The sequence below is a fragment of the Perca flavescens genome, chromosome 20 (genome assembly GCF_004354835.1).
Source record: "Perca flavescens isolate YP-PL-M2 chromosome 20, PFLA_1.0, whole genome shotgun sequence".
Taxonomy (NCBI): domain Eukaryota; kingdom Metazoa; phylum Chordata; class Actinopteri; order Perciformes; family Percidae; genus Perca; species Perca flavescens.
The window spans coordinates 25,958,302-25,977,435 of NC_041350.1; the positions used below are offsets into that span (position 1 = coordinate 25,958,302).

At 40.9% G+C, this 19,134-nt stretch overlaps 1 protein-coding gene across 4 annotated transcripts in view; it reads right to left on the bottom strand.

The window, feature by feature from the left end:
• Positions 1-1,418: 1,418 nt before the first annotated feature.
• The window catches only part of paplna (papilin a, proteoglycan-like sulfated glycoprotein), a 43,210-nt gene continuing 25,494 nt past the window's right edge, over positions 1,419-19,134 (bottom strand). For 3 of the 4 annotated variants that reach the window (XM_028566486.1, XM_028566488.1, XM_028566487.1), the window contains 14 exons: positions 18,506-18,656; positions 14,709-14,789; positions 13,713-13,908; positions 13,375-13,459; positions 12,839-12,965; positions 11,457-11,901; positions 9,401-9,559; positions 9,182-9,309; positions 8,237-8,291; positions 7,792-7,938; positions 6,020-6,147; positions 4,928-5,036; positions 4,111-4,286; positions 1,419-2,462 (listed from right to left, as the gene is read on the bottom strand). In XM_028566486.1, coding sequence (XP_028422287.1) covers positions 2,302-2,462; positions 4,111-4,286; positions 4,928-5,036; positions 6,020-6,147; positions 7,792-7,938; positions 8,237-8,291; positions 9,182-9,309; positions 9,401-9,559; positions 11,457-11,901; positions 12,839-12,965; positions 13,375-13,459; positions 13,713-13,908; positions 14,709-14,789; positions 18,506-18,656 — 2,148 coding nt within the window. In that variant the 3' untranslated portion in view covers positions 1,419-2,301. Of the gene's footprint in view, positions 2,463-4,110; positions 4,287-4,927; positions 5,037-6,019; positions 6,148-7,791; positions 7,939-8,236; positions 8,292-9,181; positions 9,310-9,400; positions 9,560-11,456; positions 11,902-12,838; positions 12,966-13,374; positions 13,460-13,712; positions 13,909-14,708; positions 14,790-18,505; positions 18,657-19,134 lie in introns of those variants that run through there. The other variant, XM_028566489.1, reaches the window with a different exon arrangement.

Sequence of the window (19,134 nt, forward strand, 5' to 3'; positions counted from 1 at the left end):
ACCATCACTCCTCCAGGAACCTAAGATCGTCTAATCACTTCCTTTTAGCTCTTCCACAGTCTCGGATGAAAACAAAGGGTGATCGAGCCTTCTCCCTTGTGGCCCCGAAGACTCTGGATCAAACTTCCCACTCATATTAGTTCCTCCTCTACTGCAGACATCTTTAAGTCTCATCTTAAAACACATTTTTATTCTTTGGCGTATGATTTAGTTTAGGGACATTTGTATAGAAGTCTGTTGTTTGTATGATGTTCATTGTGTCTATATTGGTATTGTTTTCCTTTGTTTTTATAACATAATACAACTTTGTACAGCACTTTGCTTTTAAATGTGCTCCATAAATAAATTGACTTGACTAATATTAACAGTCTAAGGCAGAGGCGTGTCTGCAAACTCGTAATAAAAAGGCAGAGCGCTTTCAGTTTAAACATGTTGCTACGGTTTGTCAGGGCAGAGACTTGCAAGAAACAAACGACCAGAGTAATACTATAAAGAATACTATAATTCAATGGCAATATATGAAGGGATGTCATGTAATCCAACAGATATCATTAATGCATTTGCAATAGTCAGTAGCAGTGGTGGAAGAAGTATTCAGATAATTTACTCAGCAAGTCAGTTACTTAAGTAAAAGAACTAATACCATACTTCTTTTGTCTTTTCTCTCTTTATCTAACCCCCAGTTTTATCTCATATTCATCCATTTGTTTCTCTTATCTCCTAATTACTCTTCTCTCCTTTCATCTCATCCCTTTCTTTACATCTTTTTCTCCTTGATGTATCTTCTCTTCTCTCTTCTCCTCTGATCTCATCCCTCTGCATTTTCTCCCCTAATCTCATCCTGCATTGGAAATGTTCCTTCAGTAAAAGTGTGTAAGTATCGTCAGGAAAATGTACTTAAAGTATTAAAAGTAAAAGTGCAGAAAAATCCTCCCAATTTAGAAACTAGAAAAGGTCCAAACAGTTCTGTCAACCAGCTAAGTGTTTAATGGTCTAATCATTTCAGCTGGACCTGTAGGTCTATATATTGTTGGGTACTTTAATTTATAATAAAACATCAGATTTTATAACCTACATGTGTTTTGGTGCAAAACTCTTCATTTGTAAAGTAACGGGTAACTAAAGCTGTCAGATGAATGTAGTGGAGTAAAAAGAACAATATTTCTCTCTGAAATGTAGCAGCGTAGAAGTAGAGTGTGGCATGAAAAGAAAAGACTCAAGTCAAGTACAAGTAGCCTACCTCAAATGTGTACTTAAGTACAGCAATTTTAGTAAATGTACTAAGTTACATTCCACCCCTGGTTACTAGATAGACAGAAAAAGTCCAGTATCAAGCTGCTGAACGAGCAGAGCGCCCCCCAGTGGTACAAACTGGAACACCAAGTCCCACAGTGATTCAAACCACCAGGAGCTTTTATCAAAATATTACTTTTATTATCAAATAATTACATAAAAATAAACCAAACAAAGAGAAAATACAACACTTGAAATATGGATTTTTTTTTTTAAAAAGAGCAGTGGTCAAAACAGTACAGCAGATGGAATCATTTCAGTGGATTTACATGTTAAATCCTTTCAATGACCTGAAAGTAAAATCATCCTCTAGAAAACAGAGAACATGTAGAGTCGGTCCAAAGAGTAAATAAGTTATTTAAAAGACGTGGCAGAGGAAGAACGACAAACAAACTTTGACTTTTGCTTCATCACATTCAAGGTCTACATACTGTAGTACGTATTATTTGTAGGCCCCTGTTTAATGTTTCCATATTCAGTGTTTAATGCAGCAGTGTACAAACAGACTGCCACAGAGTTAACTGCATCCACAGTAATCTGTCCCTTTTTTTTTAATTACAGTCTTGAATTGGGAAATGGGCTGCTCGATTATAGAAAAAAAATCATAATCACGATTATTTTTGGTCAATATTGAAATCTCGATTATTAAACACGATTACTCGTTGACTTTTGGAAAGATGTTGAAATTACTGAACTTAAAAAAAAACAGCGAAACAGTTCAACAAATCAACAGGGACAACACCTTGAACTGTTGAACATTCCCTATTGTCCCTGTCCCTATCCCTATGCGTAATCGCAATTACAATTCCACTTATTGCACAGCCCTAATTGTGATTGTGCACAACCTGGTCAGATAGGAGTGTTTGGAGTCCTTTGGGCAAAAGTTCAGTGTTTAAAAAAAAACTAAAATAAAAACTTGTTTAAATGCAGTCCTCCAAAAACAGCTTTAACATTTCAAACACTCCCCCCTGTCCCACCCGTCCCACAGTTTTTTAACCCTGCGGGGCTTCAGCCCAGCCGACCAAACCGGTCCTTGTTCTGGGAGTGCCTGGTACAGCTGGCACAGCAGAAGCTGGAGTAGTACGAGTTGGAGCAAAGTCGGGCGTAGACTATCAGCTCGCAGTTGGCGAGCTCCGGCTGGTCCACGCACTCCGGAGGCACGTCATCACCTGCAGCCCAGTTCAAAGACATTTCCTCTTTTTAGTGCCACATAAAATCAGTTCAATACACAGAACATTGTGTGGTTTGCTTGTTTGTTGGTTTATTAAGATCCCCATTAGCTTATGTCTGTCCTAAATAGGTTTGGGCATCGTTTGGACTTTAACAATTCTGATTCCAATTGCGATTCTTCCTTTGAACACAGCATCCCTCTTTCATTCCTTCAACCAGCTTCAAGAAAAGGTTGAGGTAGCGATGTGTGCTCATATCCAAAAACCTGTTGATATCCAAGTCTAGATAATGTTTAAAAGCAGCTGGGTTTCTCCTTCTTATTGGGTCTGCAGCCTTGCAAACTGTTGGCTGGTTGGTTTGTGTACAGAAACCTTAGCAACGCACAGAGCTGACCATAACCCTGTGGTAAAAACTAAATAATAAAACCTGAATAATACCGGAATATCCCACGTCTTAATCTGAAAATGCTATATTCGGGAAAAGGCCTTATTCGCAATATCCAACCACATTTTACATGACCTGTATCAAATTCTGAATATTGTCATATTCGGAATAATAGTGGAATATTGGTGTACATGTGAACGTACTGATTGCCACACTGTTACACTTTGTTTCTGCTTGTTTGTTCACCTGCATGGCACAAAACTGAGTTGTTGTTTTTTACGTTGTATTGTTTGACAAAAAATAGTTTTTTGTTCAAACATCCTAAAAAACATCGGCCTCATCAGTCTGCTTCCACAGCTCTAAATGTTTCGCCCATATCTCACATTTTCTTTCAGTGATTCAAATAGTAGAAGTCAGAATAATGAAATGAAACAATAAAAAAGCATTACCAAATTTAGTTTCCCAGCTTAGTGCCGCTGATGTCAAAATAAGAGTTGAAACCATTTCTTCTGATAAACCAGAAGACGTTGAAGCTCAAAAGCAACCTCTTTCTGATTGTGTATCACACTCACGGAGGAAAACAAGCAGAATCTGGTGAATCTGATTCAAGCAATGATTCTTTTTTCAAATGTGTCAGGGATGCACTGAATCCAGAATTCGGGTTCGGATTCGGCCGAATATTGGGCTTTTTGACCGGGTTCGGTTTCTGCCGAACCTTAGAATTTTTTTCCACCGAACCAAACCCTACGATTGCGCTACGCTGGTCGACGTAATGACGGCGCCGTTGATTACGGGAAGGTGTTTACGTAGGTGGAGCGTTCAATGCAGTAAGCTGCGAGAAAGTGAAAATGGAACTCGTGAGCAGAAAAAGTGTAGTTTGGCAGTACTTTCAGTCAAAAGAAGGCCATTCAAGTCCAGCTACATGTTCAATTTACAATGCCGATTTGTCTCGTGGTGGCGAGGACCCTAAACAACACACAACATCGCCGCTGTTAAAACATTTGGTATGAAACATCCGAAAGAATACGAGTTGTGTATGAAGGAATCTCCAGACAGCAGCCAAAATGCAGCAACTTCAGGTCAGGCAAAGGAAGGACAGTTTACTTCATTAATGTGTTTACTTGTTGTTCATGGACTGAGGGTGGGAGTAGGATTCGGTATTTGGTTTCAGATTCGGCAAAATCTTAACCAGTGGATTCGGGGTTATTCGGCCGAACCCCAAAAATCTGGATTCGGTGCATCCCTAGTGAACGTCATCCTCACCTTGTTGTATGTCTTTAGTGACTCTAACTTCGGCCGTGGCACTCACAGAGTAGATGCCAGTGTAAGCGTTGCAGGTGTACGTGCCCTCGTCTGAAGGCTTTACGTTATTCAGGATCAGGCTGCCGTCAGAGGACATCAGGATGGTACGACCGTCTGGACGCACTGGGACGCCATTCCTGGAGTCAAAGAGGAGACAGACAGTTAAGGCAGACAGCCAGGAGACAGCCAGGAGACAGCCAGGAGACAGCCAGTTAAGGCAGACAGCCAGGAGACAGCCAGTTAAGGTTTTGTGTCCTAATTTTTTACAAAACTCAACTCAGGAAAAGGACTGCTTCTTCTTCATGTTTCTGTACATAAGGAAATCCAGTCTAGTTTCTTTTTCTTATAAATGATTTGAACTCCACAGCAGACGACAGAACTTATTGCAAGTTTGAGCTTGTGTGTTTCTAACTGGATTTATGAGTTGTGAACTTTGGGATCATGTTTTTGAAAAAAAACGTTAAAAACTTCCATTCCCTTTTTTATTTTATTTTGGAAGACACATCTCACCTGAATATCTTTTCAAATAAAAAAAATCTTTTCGTTTACTAATGTCCTTTCATTAATTTGTTTGTGTTTTATAATTGTTAGATACTTTAAAACCAAACTCCAAAAGTGCAGTTCCTTCCTGTCAGCATCGAGGATAAATAGGATCAAAATTGAGCTTTATAATGCAATGAATGATTACTTCTTTTTTTTTTTTTTTTTAAACTGGACACAAACCCCGTTCTCCTGGGTGAAAGTCCTGTGTAACGTTTACCCCCCCAACAATGATTACCTGGACCAGCCGATGTTGACGTTGTCTCCTGACACCACACAGGGGAGCACAGCTGTGCTGCCTTCAGACACCTGGATGTTATTGGGAGCTGTGGTGATCTTCAGGTCGGCTGGATAAGAAAACCACAACAAAATCATTAGTTTTTCAGCCTAAAAGTCCTTATACCCTCATAAACCCACACTGAATTATTCAGGATGCCCCCCACTGTCTATTCTCATGCCACTCACATACACTGACCTCTGCTGGAGCTTAAGTGAAAATACAACATCGATAGATGCCAACAGAGTACTCATGATCAGTCTCATATGAAGTACTTGAAAGTAATACTTGAGTAAAAGCACAAGTATCTAACCAGAAAGTGTTCTTAAAGTCACCTTAAAAACTTGAGTGAAAGTCTTAAAGCATCTGGGGTGGCCTCGAGCTCACCCAATCAGAGTGTTCGCCCAATGTTGGTTGAGTCCTGCAGCGGCGCAGGGTTCGAGTCCAACCTGCTGCCCTTTGCTGCGTGTCGTTCCCCGTCTCCCTCCCCCTTTCATGTCTATCTGCTGTCTAATAAAGGGAAAAGACCCAAACAATAATCTTAAAAAAAATAAATAAAAAGGTCTTAAAGTATTTGATATTTACTGTACTTAAGTCTCTAAAGTATTTTAACTGTGTTTTTTGTTCAAAGACAATTTTTTTGGCATTGTATGCCTTTAGTTGTGACAGGACAGCTTAGACATGAAAGGGGAGAGAGAGAGGGGAATGACAAAGGACAGCAGCTCAGAATTTGAACCCGCGGCCGCTGCATCAAGGACTGAGCCTCTACGTATGGACACACGCTCTGTCTACCAGGTGAGCTACCCAAGCGCCCCTAAATTTTAGAAAAAGTGTTGCGGACTAGCAATAGCCATAGGATATAAAGATATCTACGCGATGCGTATAAAAGATAAAAAGTTTGCACAGGAAAAAAAGTTATAAAAGACTAAAAAAGACACGTAACAGACGGAGCGACTGAAAAAGGCTGCCACTCTTGTCGGCACAACTCTGCTCATGATCATGGTCCAAACGGCATGTTATGTGTTCAGCTTGATGGGAAATGATGGAACTGACCTTGGACTCTGAGCTGCAGCTGTCTCTGCTCCAGCTGCTGCCGAGTGGAGGCGGTACAGGTGTACACGCCAGAGTCTGCAGACTTCACGGAGCCGATGGTCAGAGTGCCGTCTGAATGTTGGCTATACCTGCAACACGGCAGAGAGCCAACCTGAGGTGTAATTTCCACTGGGGACAAGGGGGACATGTCTCCCCCCTTTTCAAAATCCCATGTGTCTACATTTTAAAACAGATCCTATTTTAATTATACTTGGAGTTTCTGAGGAGTTTTTGAGACTTACACTGGTGCAACAACATTTTGTTTCATATGGTTTCATTTCTGCTAAAAAACTTCTTCTTTTGTTTTGGAAGAAAAAGGAAGTTCCAACTCTTAAACTGTGGCTGACAGAGTTGACTGGTACACTACATTTAGAAAGAATTAGTTATGCTCTAAAAGACAAGATTTTGTTATTTGAAAAAACATGGTCCCCTTTTATTTCTTTTTTGCAAGCTAGTGATTAATCTGTACGCCTTCATTACCTGCCTTTACCACTGGATAGCACTTTTGGGTAGGGTTGGAGATGTGTGTTTTCATGTGTGTTTAAGTTGTCAGTTTTATCTGTTTGCAAAAAAAGTGTATTTGCAAATGATCTTCAGCTGGAATACCAAATGAAATCATTTTGAACATAAAATCCCATGTGTTTACACATGCTGACCAGAACAGGAAGGGTCATCTCCACAGTTTAGCACTAGGCTGCACAATATATCAGTTTTTTTTATCGCCATAGCAATATCAATGGGCGCAATAAACACACCGCGAAAGACCGCAAGATCGCGAAATACACTCTTAGATGCGTTTGTGTTAGCTGAAAAAATATCAGCAGAAAACTACACTTTAAAATGTAACTGTCATTCTGTTTTGGTGGCGCCTTTTATATTCAATTCAATGTTTAGAAAATGTATTTTCTTTCATTTGTTTTAAATTCAACAAAGCAATATATTGTAATTTATACCAGGGGTGATTCTAGGATCAGAGCTTTAGGGGGGCTCAGCCCCCTAATGCCAAAGGCGGGAGTCTGGCACAACCACCTCCGATTGGCCAAAACTAAGTTTCTGTTAACCCTTTCCTTGACTGGGTTACAGGTGCATAGCATTGGCGACAGACACACAGGATATTAAACCTTTTTTAAGCCCTTTGAACCTGTAAGTGTTTGTCCACTGTCACTGACAGACAAGTTCGCAAACTCTTACTTGAAGCACTAAAATGTATAATAAAAATATATTTTTAGGTGGGCTGAGATGAAATTTATGGGGGCTTGAGCCATGATTTATACTGAAAGCAGCAGAACTGCAGAGCTGAATACACTTTAATATCTGTTTATTTATCGCAGGTAATATCGTTATTGCGATATTCAACAACATATTTTCCTCATATTGTGCTGCCCTGATTACAGTTATGCAGCATTGAGTGTATTCAGATCCTTTACTTAGTAAGTAAAAGTAGCAATAATACACTATGAAAATAGGCCTGCTACATTACAAGTAAAAGTCCTGCATTCAAAACCTTGCTTAAGTCAAATTACAAAAGTATTATCAGCTAAATGTACTTAGAATAAGAATATGTTACAACTTAATTGTAATTTTTCTGGTTACAAGATCATTTCTTTGCCAAATAGAACATCTTAGAACAAAATCCACTTTTTCTTTTCTCTGGACTTTGACAATTGCTTAGAAACACAATCAGATATTTATCAGATACTGTGCATACATTCGTCGAGCAGTGTGATGATTACCTGGAGTCACTGAGGGCGTGTCCATCTTTAGTCCACTGAATGTTGACAGACTGAAGCGCTGAGGAAGGGACGATGGTGCAGGACAGTCTGGCAGTTTGTCCCGCTCGCATTTCCAGCAAAGATGAGCTTGACCGCTCAATACTGAACCTAGGAGAAATAACAGTAACAGAAAGTCAGTGGCTGTTTCATTTCATTATTTACAGCTACACACATTTATTATAGATTAAAGAATACAATATACTAAGGTTCACAGAGTTTGGTGTTTTGTGTCTATAATCTTAAATTTCTCTTGTGTGTATATATATATATATATATATACCTGTATATATATTATTATTGTTGTTGTTTTTCAATCTTTGTTTTCCAGATTGTACAAAGTTCAAGTTATTGTACATTTTCATCTTTATATTCTATGTTGAAAGCCTTTTTGTTAGATTGTTATTACCGAGGGAGAGGACCATCTCTGGGCAGTGAGGTTGGAACCAACTGAGAGGATCCCTCTATGACACACACACACACACACACACACACACACACACACACACACACACAATTGGGTGAATGTTCCTGTCATAATTCACTTACACAATGTCACATTAACACATCATGTTTAAAGACCGGCTTACATTTTTAAGGTCAGCGTGTTCTGACACAACCTCTGACATCATCTGTGACATCAGGGCTTTGCCCCGATCTTCTTCGTGACTAATTGGGGTTAAAGTCGGTCAAATTAACGTTTTGACCGAATCTGGCCCCAATTAGCCGACAGCTGGAATTAGGACAGCTGAAGACATGAAAGGGTGCAGAAAGGGGGAATGACATGCAGCAAAGAGGCGCATGTCAGAGTCTAACACGCGGCTGCTGCATCGAGGAGTAAACCTGTACATATGGGTGCGCTCACTACCAACTGAGCTACCCAGGCACCCATATTCTACACTCTGTTTCTATCCATACAGGTTTTGAATTTGTAAATAGAAATCAAAAGTTTATTTTTCATCAGTGATTAACAAGAACAGATAAGGATTGATGACAAAATATTGACGAAGTAAATTACTTCCATACAGCAGGTTCAAACTGCTTATGTTTGCCAACACTTTAGAGGAAGTCTTGCACAATAATTCCACAGTGGTTTTATTAAACAGATGAAATTATTTTATCTCTGCATTTAGAGCTGGGCGATATGGAGAAAATCAAATACAACTATATTTTTGACCAAATACCTCAATATACATATAGATATTACGCCAATAATGTAGGGTTGACAATTGGTGCTTTCACAAAATGTTAACACAATGTCAACATTAATTCAACACTTTTTGAAGACGATATCTCGCCATATATATCAATATCGATATAATATCGATATATTGCCCAGCCCTGTCTGCATTACCTGAGACAGACAGGTAAATGTAGCGGTGGTCTCTCTCCTGTTCACGAGTAGCCACGCACAAGAACCAACCAGAGTCCGACTTAGTCAGAGGACCAACTAACAGGGAACCATTGGGCTGCTGGAGATGCCTAAGGAACATAGAAATAAAGAAGTAGAGAATAATCACAAACGCTGACAGAAAGCCTTATCAAATATACTGCGTGTGTGCCTTCTACTGACCTGTGAGTAGACAGAGGGACGCCGTCTCTTCTCCACTGGACACTGACAGTGGAGGACGGCTGCGGGCTGACTCGGCAGGGCAGCACAACTGTCTGGCCCACTAAAGCTTCCACCGTGGAGGGGTCCGTCTTATCAATGCTCACTTCTCCCAGGGTCAAACTGAGGAAAGAGGAACAGGATACCAAGACAGAAGGAAGCAAAGGAAGGAAAGGAAGGAAAGGAGGAAAAGAAGGATGGAGGATCAGGAGGAAGTTGGAAGATTGAAGTGAGGAAGAGAACGAAAGAGTCACTTTATGCTCCACTGTTGGTACTTTTATTAGCAGTCACCAAAGCAAGCATAAAGATCGCCCACAACCTGGCTTCAGAAGTTCATCAGAGAGAAAAGACAGAGAGGAAACCCAGCTTTGGCCCACCAACGGCCCATGCAACATGAAAAGTGGCGAGACAAAACAATGCAACCTTCACCCACATAACAGCTCCTTCAGTGCGCTACGATTTAAAGACAAAGGACAGTTTGCTTTATACCAGAATAAACCCAAAGTAAGTTCCCAGCGTGACTAGCTGCTAGCTAAAACCTATGATGTAGCTCAGTGGTCAGCAACCTTTTTTCAAATGAAGTGCCATTTTTAAAATGTTCTCATTAATCCATGTGCCATATCAGATCAGCATTAAGCCTGCCATCATCTACCGAGCCCTCTCAGGCAATTTATTTCATATTTAATGAATACTGATGGGGAAAAAGTCAATCCACTACAACTACCGGGAATGTGCTCCTGCCAATGGCTGTGGAAGAGGTCATTTGGGATTGGAACATTTCCAAAAACCTCTTACACACATATTGCCAGTGTGCCATTGGTTGAGCTACCGCGTGCCCAAGGTTGCTGACCCCTGATGTAGCTAATACACCCGACTACACAAATGTAAGGTGGAGAAAGACAGAGTTTAGTGACAACACAAAACCGACAACATGAAGCATCACAGCAAAACCTTTATTAGTGTGATCTAGTGACATCGAGGTGGCAACACAAAGCACAAAGGTGATGGCGACTGACACAGTGAGGTAGCAGGCACACATAAGCACAAGACGACTAACGTTAACTCCACGCAGACAGTGAAAAGTCCCACAAGCGTCAAACGAAAAAGAGCTGTCCATTTTAGGGTCGCTGTGAGGTTGACGACTTCTACCCGACATTTTGTCAAATTCAAAAGGAAGAAACGAGCATGAGAGCGAGAGTCTGTGGAGCTAGAGGTACAGTAGCGTAGCTGTGGTTGTATTTTACAAAGCAAGGGGTTCAGATTATATTGGCATTACAAAAGTAATGTGCATCTACATACTGAAAAAAGAATGTTGCATAAAATAAAGCACATATATAAGTCTTTAAAGAGTAACTTAACACCAGGCTGACTGCCTTCTCTGGTTAAACGTTTCGGGTCTGTTGCATCTGTAACCACACCCAGTTATGTCATGATGTGCCGTGATGTACTGACACACGCTGAAGTACCCTTCTACACCACTGCAGCAAAAACAAGGCAAGACTCAGGGGGGTGGGAAGTTACTCTTTGGGTCTGCTGTTTCTGTCTAAGTTTGGAAAGGAAGGCTGTTAATTTGGTCTTCATTTTCATTTCTCTTGCATTTACCCGTACAGATGCTCCATTGGTATTAATACATTTTACTGAAGACATTTAAAAATCTGAATTACGTGAACTTTTTGTTGTAAAATTAAACATGTTTGTGCCTAATTCTGGATCTGGTTCATGTAAATTTGTCGCGCAGGACTCTGAGGACCATGCAGGCTGGGAGTATTTGTATACATAAAGACAATGATTAACAACTTTAACTTGGACTTCATCATCATATTTTATGGGGTAAGTGAATGATGGTGATTTGTTTCCTTCAGCTCACTCTATGGCCCCACCCGCACTCAGCATGGCTGAGTGGACTGGGGATCCTTCAGCAGGGGTAGGAAGGCTGTTACCAGCATTATGAGGCGAGTGGAGGCGGGGCTGGGCAGGGAGTGAGCTTTTGGCCGTGCTCCCTGGGCCGTCGGGGTCTTACCTCGCTGCTGGCCCCATGTGCTGTGCAGCAGTAGCAGTGGAAGGTCTGCGGGGGCGCAGATGGTTTCTAGCTCTGTGGGCATGTGAGGCGGCACTGGTGGCCTGTCTGCCGGTGCCGGTGCCTCCCTGCACTGTGAAAATCCTCCCCATGTTGCGGGACCCCGCACCTGTTGACCCTCCTCCAAATGTGGAGCTTCCAGGGGTGGATTCTCTTCTAGGAGTGGGCTCTCCGGCGGGAGCGAGCGTCCCCGAGCCCTGCTGGTTCGGTGAAGGCGCCTGGCACGCCCTCTGGCAATCAGCCCGGGTCATGAAGTTGTTGCTGTTGCCGTGGCAACTTCCGTACCAGAAGTGCAGACACTTGGATGTGATGACGTCGTAGTGGTAGCGTGGCGTCCAGGTGCTGCAGGAGCCGGCAGCACGAGGCAGGGAGCAGATGGAGCGCTCAACTACAGCACAGAAACACAACAGGACAACGTTACCAACATCAAGTCTTCAGGCTAAACTTCGAGGACTAATTAATAGCTTTTCCTGCACTTTCAAATGTATCACCCGTCTTCATCAATGGAAAAACCGAGACAATTTAAAGCTCCTGGAAAACCTAAGTTTGTCACTTTAATACTTTTTTTTTAAATACTATTTTATCCAAGCATTAAACAACTTTCACTCCTTTTTCTCATCAATCTTTTAAAGTCCCTGAACACCCACATAGGTGATTTTAGTTATTCTGGCTGATTAGACCTCTCCCCAGGACTGTGTGGGCGTGTATAGACTGATTGACTGACATCTTCCTGAGTCTCTTGTTAGCTTGGTTGCACCTGTTAGGGCGGGACAAATGACACCTTTATCATTTTTATTCCCATCAAAGCTCTGGCCCACCTTCAACCTGAGCAGAGGTCTAATCGGCCAGAAGAACAAAAAAAAACCTGTGTGGGTGTTCAGAGGCTTTAACAAATAAAAATTGGATCTATTCCAATGACCAGACAGAGACAGACAACAGTTCTCTAATACCACATCTTTAATTATAATCAGATAAGTTTCTTTGGCTCGATAAAGACTACAACCCCGAAGACTCAAATCGAATGAACTGGATTTAAATTACGTTGTGAATTTGGTTGCTTAGGTCAACTGGGGATATTTGGGCAGGAAAAGTGAAAATGTACTGTATATTATCCCCTGCTGGCACTATATCACGGCAATGGAGCGTCTTAGTGGCCAAAAGCAAAAGGCTAGGTTATACTAGACAGATCCACATGGGAATTAATGTTAGTTGATGACCATTGACCAAGTAGTACTCTTCGCAAATAAAAAAAAAAAGAGTTTAAGAATGCAAAAAAAACAGAGAACAATGTGTAAGAATGTATTTGCAACTTCTCAGTCTCTTACTGTGGTTGGGTGGGTTGGGGCAGCCCTCCCCGTTGGGTCCTCCTGCAGGTGTGGTGCGGTCATAACAGCACCCGTACGTGGCGAGACGGCACTGGGCTGCATTCTCAGTGGGGAGAGAAGGAGCAGCCTGAGGACATGCGACATGACAGATTAGAAGAAAGGTTTTAAGGTCTGTCAGGTCGCTGCTGTATAGTAGAGTTTGTCACCAAACACGTGCAGTGTTTTCCTTGGTTTGTGGAAGACTTAGGTACACGTTTAGGGGTCGTCCGTTAAGAAAATGTGACTTTGTCACAAAAAAAATATAAAATTTCACGTTGATAAAAAAGCTAGAGCAGATAATAAATAAATAACACTCAAAAAGCTTGCTCAAAGACACCAACTACATTTATTAGATTTGATGCTCAAATTGATTTTACATTCATTCGGCTTAGGTGGTGCCCAAAACTGCTTGGGTGCTGCACCTAAGCCTTATAACGGCAGGGAAAAGCCTGCATGTGTACTATGTAACTGTAAGAATTTCATGCATGTTTGCTTACAGTGGGTGCAGGGGCAGCGTACTCGGCGCAGCCCTCCCTGTTGGGGCCCTGAGCAGCCGTCACGCGGTCTTGGCAGCAGCCATAACTGACACACAGAACAAAACAAATAAAAAAGACAAGTACAAACAATAAAACACTTTGTATGGAACATTTGTGCCAAAAATAACTTTGCAACTTTGGCATTTCTAATAAAAGTTTAGCCCCTGGTCACTTAGTGGGATCTACTGTGGTCATAGTAATGCCAACCAATGTCTGGTTAGAGTGCTATAAAAGTGACCCCCAGACAAAAACAGACTCCATATGTAACCTCAACCACAGTGAAATGACAGGCTGGATACCTGGTTTGGGTGCAGTGTGGCTGGGCAGGAGGGGGAGTTGGTACATGTGGGCAGCCCAGACCCTGGTGTCCCCCGGCTGAGGTACGTCCATCTGGGCAGCAGCCGTAATAGGACTGGCTGCAGTGGAGGGCTGGGGCAGAGCCGTGAGGGTCCTGGACTGTGTTTGTACGTGTTGGATCTGTCTCTGGCCGGCGGGCTACGATGAAACCGGGAAAGCAAATTAACATATAGACAAGACTAAGCGATACAGACGTTCACACATCGCTTTAGAAATATATACTAGATTCTAAGCTATTATGCTCAAGACCACGCAGTGAGAATTCACAGGAAGCTGAAACACAAAAGAACACAAAAAGGTAAAGAACTGCTACAATGCATACATATACATACGCATGCATACATATCATCAATCAAAGAAAAGAAAACATTTGAAAACAAAGATAACGCAGGGAACAGAACTGGGACAAGAAGTGCATTCAGAATAAACAATCTCACAGAAAACAAACACACACAAGACCCCAAACTTGAAATTCCTGACCACTGGGACGGTGCTGCAGAATGCCAGAACATGCCAAAAAAAACACCCAAGCCAGCCCTCGCACACTTCAGTGCCCCGGAAATATTTTAATCAGGCCAACAATGCCAATGGAACCCTGAAAACATGTCAATCAGGCCTGGATAATTAGTGCTGGGACCGGGGCTGGGTGGGGAAGGGGGGGCGATGGGCACAAAGTGACAGGAGTTATATCAGCAGAGAGGAGGGGGGGTGCAGGGGAACTGAGGGGAAGCCATTATCAGGGTGCAATAACACCTACAGTTTGTTTAGTTTGGTACGAACCATAAAAGTTGCAGTTATGAAATGCTAATATCTTGTATACAGATAGATTTGGGTCTGAAATGCGTAAGAGTGAGTATTCATTAATTATTCAGGCATTAGAGGGATAGTGCTGATGAGTTAAAGGGAAAAAGATATAATTAGAGATAGAGCAGCCCAACCTGTTGCGTGGTCTGGCACATAGGGCTGGAAAACAGTGTGCGTGGTGTCGTGTCCTCGTGTGTCCTGGATGCTGGGAACCACTGCACAAAGACGTACAAGAAAACACAACAATAGGGATGAAACGATACACTCAACTCACGATTCACAATTTTAGGTCCGCAATGCCATTTTTTGAAGAGAAAGGTGCTGCAGACAAAGGCCTGAAAAAACTGCGCATAACAACAGATGTGTCTGTGATTTCTAATTCCACATTAAAAAAAAACTAAATCAACAGAAAAAGATCTCTTCACATAAATAAACTAAGAAGACATAGTAACGTCAAACAAGTGAAATCAAAAGTAGATTACGCCCTAAGCCCTTTAAAAATTCAATCATTTTTTATTTCAACTGGTTGGAATCTTTACACATTTATATAGATTTGTAAGCAATCCCTAGCTCAGTATACAATGTAGGTGGACGGAGTGGTTGAATTATATTATACTACAGTGTTTTTTTAAAAGAGCTAGAACATTTTACTTCAGATTTGGTAAGAATATCCAATGTTAGACCTGGAGTGAGTATATATAATGTGAATATATATTCATATAGTGTGGATCTTTCCTCTATTGTCTTTTCCCTACTTGAAGGTATATGATCTGCAACATATTAGTGTTGCTACAGGTGATGGATGAATGGGTCAAACACAGGTTTCATCTGTTTGTATATTGTACAAAAAAAGGTTGGTTGACTCCCTACAAATATTAAGAATGTTTACTTTGACATTCTTCATAATATATCCTTGTAATTCCAATTTAGCAAAATGTATGACTTATCTGATATTTATGTGGTCTCTTTGAGAGAAACTGATAGTCATCTTTTTAAATAAATTAAGCCATTTTATTTTTGATCCAATGTATGGTACTTTGACATGTTAAAACCATTTTTAAAGCTGCTGTTTAGCAAAAGTTAAAACTGAAAAAGATTTATCTTGACAAAAGATTTCAGTTAAATACATAATTCCTAAAATACATATCTTCTCATTGACAAGCTGAACTATTCCAAAGTGTAAAGTTTATTTAACGGAGAGCAGAATGTCCCTGCTGTAAGAAAGGTAGCAGCTGCAGTAAAGCCTTCAGACTCCAGAACCACTTCATATAGTGTTAAGTTGGAAATGAGAGACCGGCTTCAGTTTACAGAAAAAAAAGAGGTCAATATATAAAACCTTTGCTGTAGAGATTTCAAGATGACTGTGTTAGTTTAAAAACATCCTATTTTTAAAAGACAAATAAGGGAATTTCTTTCAATTTTGTTGTTTGTTTTATTTCAATCATTTTTCTGTTGTGTCAGGAAAACCGGATCACCCGGAGTAACCCTACACTTCTTTAGTGGAACCTGCTAGTCTTTGGAGAGTGGTAATAAACTGGATCAGCCAGAGTAACAATATTCTTCTTTAGTGGAACCTGCTAGTCTTTGGAGAGTGGTAATAAACTGGATCAGCCAGAGTAACAATATTCTTCTTTAGTGGAACCTGCTAGTCTTTGGAGAGTGGTAATAAACTGGATCAGCCAGAGTAACAATATTCTTCTTTAGTGGAACCTGCTAGTCTTTGGAGAGTGGTAATAAACTGGATCAGCCAGAGTATGGCCACGCTTGCTTCTCCTTTTTGTGAGGCTGCAGTCCCAATCACTGAGCTGCCATGCGGCCTCAGAAGAGGAGGGAGAGAGGATGGACGGGAGATAGATGGAGAAGAGAATGCCCAGTTCACACAAGACTTCACACAAGTCTGGTGGTAGAGGGTAGTAGGTGGGGAAGGGGCTGGGGGAATAGGAGAGGAGACGAGAAGGGGGAGGAGGAAAGAAAGGATTTTACTTCTCTCTCCTCTCGTGCTTTTTTTCCACCTCCTTTTCTTTTTTAAGTCTTTTCAATTCCTCCTTCTCTCTCTTCTCATTTTCCTTTTTCTCTTTCTTCTCTCTCTTTGCTTCCTGCTTCCTCTCTTTCTTGTCTCTTTTCTCCATCTCCTCCTTTTCTTTCTTCTGTCTTTTAAGTTCCTCCTTCTGTGCCTTCTTTTCCTGTCTTCTCAGCTTGGCCTTCTCCTTGTCACTTTTCTGGGCGAGCTCCTGGAGGCTGACGTGAAGAACCTGGAGGTCAGTGTTGTGCCCTCTGAGGATCTCCAGTTCTTCTTCTCTTTGAGCCACCCTGATGTGCCACTCATCCTCCATCGCTCTGCTCTTCTTCTCTTGTTCCTGGAGGCAGAGGTCAGTGTTGTGCCCTCTGAGGATCTCTAGTTCTTCTTCATTTTGAGCCACCTTGATGTTCCACCCATCCTCCATCTCTCTGCTCTTTTTTTGAGATCACCTCCTTTTTCGACATCAAATCCTCCTTTTTCGACATCAAATCCTCCTTTTTAAACATCAAATCCTCATTTTTTCAAAATCAAATCCGTGTTCGTCATCTTCAAATGCTTGTTTTGCATCATCAAATCCTTGTTTTTCAAGATTGATCTCGTCCTGCCAGGCCTGTCTCATCCTCTTGTTCTCCTCTTTAATGGATGCATTGAACTGTTTGAACTCTGAACTCCAGTGGCTTTTGACTGCCTCTATGAGATTTTTTTCTTTGGTCAAACTTTCCTTAAGAAGGCGGATCTCTTCATCTTTCTCTGACTCCTTGAGTTTCCTGTCCTTCTCTAAGTTGTTCCTTATTCTTCTTTCTGACTGTAGAGCCTTCAAGATGTTCCCCTTCTCCTCCACCAGGCCAGCATTCACTGCGGCCAGCTCTTCCTTTTGTTTTTGGACCTCCAGAAGGGCTTTTTCTCAGGTCCTCAAGCTCTATAGAATGTCATTAAAGAATGTGACATCCTGTTTTCCTGACACACTACAGATAAAAAAAAATTTGAAATAAAAAATTGAATCCCTTATCTGTCTAATTGTCTTTTTAAATAGATTATTATTTTTTTCTAAATAACAGGTATTTATTTCATGACATGGGCAAAACCAGCAATTCCAATTGGGTTATTTTATAACATAATATAGACATCCCAATAATAATACATTTATCGTGATACATTTTGTCCTACACCTTTGATGCAAAAGCTTATCTGGACAATTTAAAGGCTAAATAAACACTTATCCTTGAAGATGTTCTTGGATATGTGTCAAATCCAACAAAGAACTACTGTGCAGTTAAAAGTGGCATTTACAGCATGTATTCCATTTCTGTGTCAATCTTCCCTGAATATTTGAAATGTAATTCCAAAACACAAGACAATGCTAACAAAATCACTAACATCGACATTTAAGGCTTTTTGTATTCTGGTCAAAATGAAATGCTTTTCAGTTTAAATTATGAGCACTTTTTTTATTATTAATAAAGTTGGTGAGGGCTGACAGTGAGAAATTCTGATAACGTGTTGGGATTTTCTGGTTCTTGTTGATTCAGTCATTTATTCTTTACTCCAGAAATCATTTACAAACATAAAGCCTGAATTCCTGTGTGTACTTTAGGATTTTTCTAGATAGACCTGCAGGAAGCGCATTGCGTAAAAGCAGTAAAATTAACATTTTGTCTCATTACATTTTTTACACTGTATTACAATAGCATTTGTACCATCCATTGTATACTATAGGAGCATAATCTTTTGAACCTTATCTTACTTTACTTTTACTTAACTTTTCTTTTACTTTATACACCATTTTTTCTTACTTATATTTGATAAGCAATGTGTGCAATCTTGCAATACAGTATAAAAAATAAATAAAAAGTCAATGCATGTTGCAGGAGCAAGACGCCTAGTTTAGGAGCCGGTCTGGCATGCACTCACCCTGTGGGCTGTAGCAGGACTGGGTGTTGCAGCGCTCCATGGTGGAGGGTTTGGGGTGGGCGCTACATTGGCTCACAGAGTACAGGTTCCTCTCTCGGTCTGAGCAGATCACCTGCCGCTCTCTGGAGCCGGAGCCACAGCTCTTAGAGCACTGAAGGGAAACCAAGAGAGATTAGAACCAATGAACACTGTCCAACTGGGAGACAGAAATGATGACCTCACATTCAGCCACAATAACTGCCAGAGATGTTCCGATTCCGATACCTGAACTTGCATATCGGCCGATACAGAGTACCAATCCGATACTAGGGCGTTGAAATAATAATAATAATAATAATAATAATAATAATAATAATATATATATATATACATATATTATTATGCTTTAACAGCTGTATACTACTAACCCTGTATGGATGTGATATGATTGCTATCATTGTTGTATGGTCTGGTTTAGATTAAAGCCGTTGTAAAACATGAACAAATACATACAGAGATTACAGAGACTGAATGCCATAGAACTTTCTTTCATTATCTAATTAGACAGTCAGTCATAACAGATAATGAAAATAAATGAACTGCTTTGAGGTAGATTTTTTTCAGGGCAAAATGATGTGGTATCAAATCGG